Source organism: Cupressus sempervirens, chromosome 5 (assembly GCF_028749045.1).
Source record: "Cupressus sempervirens isolate cs-2001-9-10 chromosome 5, ASM2874904v1, whole genome shotgun sequence".
Lineage (NCBI taxonomy): Eukaryota > Viridiplantae > Streptophyta > Pinopsida > Cupressales > Cupressaceae > Cupressus > Cupressus sempervirens.
The window spans coordinates 919,353,293-919,356,249 of record NC_143122.1 but is presented as its reverse complement, the minus strand read 5'-3'; the positions used below and the strand labels follow the sequence as shown (position 1 = coordinate 919,356,249).

General features: G+C 39.7%; 1 protein-coding gene across 1 annotated transcript; it reads right to left on the bottom strand.

Moving 5' to 3' along the window:
• Positions 1 to 554: 554 nt before the first annotated feature.
• Positions 555 to 2,351, bottom strand: LOC149558958 (L-type lectin-domain containing receptor kinase IX.1-like). The gene is made up of 2 exons (XM_089831164.1): positions 1,379 to 2,351; positions 555 to 1,285 (listed from the first exon to the last, which is right to left on the bottom strand). Exons 1-2 carry the CDS (start codon positions 2,349 to 2,351, stop codon positions 555 to 557), a joined length of 1,704 nt encoding a protein of 567 aa, XP_089687290.1.
• Positions 2,352 to 2,957: the final 606 nt, after the last annotated feature.

The following is a 2,957-nucleotide window of genomic DNA, read 5'->3' as shown; positions in this document are numbered from 1 at the left end:
AATTTTATAAAAAATAATTTACTAAATCTACTATTTTTTTAATGTTTGGTTACAAATTTATTTCATAGAAATGAATAAATCAAGTATGAATTTCCAATCGGATCAAGAAAGAAGACAATAACAAATGGAGCAACAAAGAGCATACCAGAGACAATACCAGAGAGAGTATTGTAGACGATGACAAGAACAAATGACACAAGTTGAAAGAGAAGAAGAAAGAAGAACGAAAAATGAAGTCCGATGACTAAATTATGCTAGAAGAAGGGAAGGATTGCTAATACAAGAATTGGAATTACAAAATAGGGATAGAATTACTCGTCAACAAACATCCGATGAAGTATCTCATTTTGAAACACAAGGGAGACATGAAGTTGATTTTGAATCAAGTGAGAGGTACAATTAAGCATTACCTGTATTTGTGGAAATGAGTCACTAGAATGAAAATTCAAGAACAACAGAGTGTGTTCCTGAAACACCTCATCCTACAAGCCAAAATAGGATAAATTTAGGTGGACAAGGCAACAGAGAAAATATACAAAACCCAACTGTATTTCTTAAGGATAATTTCTATAGATCCTAAATGCAGTTTCGACAACAACTGGATAGCTTGAAAATGCCACAGATGTGTTATATTTGTCAGGAATGCTATCTACGAATGAAAGTGGTCCGTACATCAGAAGGTCCAGTATGCAATAGATGTTGACAAGAAAAGGGAAACAACTGTGTTCTTCAAGGCTGTGATCAACCGGCTGCCTTCCGCAGGCAATTTCTAGTGTAACCGCCCCAAAGCTGTACACGTCAGCCTCTGGACTAGTTTTCCCTGTTATGTAGCACTCTGGAGCAACATACCCCCGCGTGCCCGCCACCATGGTCGTATGGGAAGCCTCCTGGTCACGTTCCATCAATCTCGCCAAACCAAAATTACCCAACTCTTCGTGGAGGTAAACAAGAGCAGAGGCAATGTCACAGGCGATACTATATCTTCGGCTCCAATCCAGCGTATCCTCCTCTTCCCCAAAATTGTGTTTATCCAGATTCCCATTTGGCAAGTACTCGTAGATCAGAAGTAACTCTCCCTTTTCGTGGCACCATCCTAAAAGCCGCACAAGATTACGTTGTCTCAACCTGCTGATTGTTTGAACTTTGGAGACATACTCCTTTCTTCCTTGTCTCGATCCTTGAGCTATTCTTTTCATAGCCAGCGCGTCCACGGTGCCGGGCAGGATTCCTTTGTAAACGCTGCCGAAGCTGCGTTGTCCAAGCTTTTCTTTCTCGCAGAAATTTCCTGTTGCGGCACTGAGCTCGGCATAGGAAAAGCTTCAGGGGCCATGAGAATAGCGTTCGCCCAGCTCTGGATTGCTCTCTTCCCTAGCCTTACCTTCTGTTCCCCTTTTTCTGAAATACTGCCACCAGCGAACAACTATGAAGCCACATAGGACCACAACAACGAAGAACACGTATATCAAATAAACATTCACAGAAAATCTATTTGCGTTGCTATTTCTAAGTAATTCACCAGGAGGTCCGACTTCCCACGAATATTCAGAAGTAAAATTCCAAACTTTTACGGTGTGCGTCTCTGTGTACTCTCCAGTGGCAGCCGAGAAGCCAATCTTGATGTACTCTGGTAGACAGTTGCTCAGATCTATTGTGTGGTTAAATAGAGGAATTTTGGGTTTAGAAGAATTATACCAGAGAAAGAAGTGCAGAACATTTTCTACACCGTCATAATCCACCCAGGCATCCCATGTCGCGTTTGTGAGATTTTGGTGTGTAGAGCGATTAAATAGACTGGATGTATTGAGCGAAAAAATGAACTTTGAGAAAATGCTATTGACGTCGATCCCAACATGATTGTCATCAGGATCCCAATCGTTGTTGTATGTATCAAACTCCACAGCAACCATCTGATAAGATGATTGTTTAAAGCTTTCCTCATTATACAAGCCAAGAAATCCACCATAAGCGTCCTCTGGTGGTTCAAGTTCGAATGGTGCGATGAAGAGCGCAAGTCCATCTCCATGATTATCGTATATTTCGTTGTTCAGATCAATATTGAATTGAAAGTAAGTTGAAAAATTTGCCAGAGCCCTAGTAGACCTATTCCATAGCGGAATACGGTCAGTATAATACGCCAAGCCGGAACTGTTCTTAAGGTTCCCTGATGCTTCATTTCGTGTAAGCTGCAGGGCTCCTTGATTACTCTCTTGATATGTGGCATCATTTTTCCTTTCTATACCCGTTAGAGGAGGGAAGCTAAAAGTAACGTTTCCTGCATGCGATGATAATAGGAAAAGAGCAACACAGGTTAAGAAAAGGAAGGCTCGTGTAGGGTGAGTGAATTTAGCCATCCTAATATTTGATTTAGAGGTTCTCCGAGGGTAATTTGTTAGCAATTATATTTTGTAGTGCCCTTCATATGAAGAAGGCTATTGCAATTGTTCGGCCGATTCCATTTCAAGATAGGAACGAATGCATAGGCCTCTCTCTTCATTATTATCTTACAGGATTAGGACCTGCCGATTCGTTAGTCGGGATTTGATTGGTAATTTCATTGGTAGTCTATCTAGTATGTAGAGGTAAGGCTTTTAAAATTCAGTAGTTGACCTTCCAACAAATGGTGCAACCATGCTACTGCAGAATTTGTCTGCAACCAAGCTTTAAACTTGGATATCCAAATAAACAAAGCCATCATAGTAGCTAAAACTTAAAAAAGCATGAAATTCAAGGAAGTAATTGCCATAGCTTGATTCAATACAACCAAAAATTTGCAAAAGAAGTAGTCATCAATAATTATATATAGTTACAAAACAATAAGAATTGATTTTAGACGGTTTCAGTGTTAAAGTCAATTTTTTCAGTTTCTCTTAGTTGACTGTATAGGTTATGCTAAGCATACCAAGGCTATCATGCTATATTTTTTTTCAATGTATTTGTACTCCAAGTTTAGAAAATAT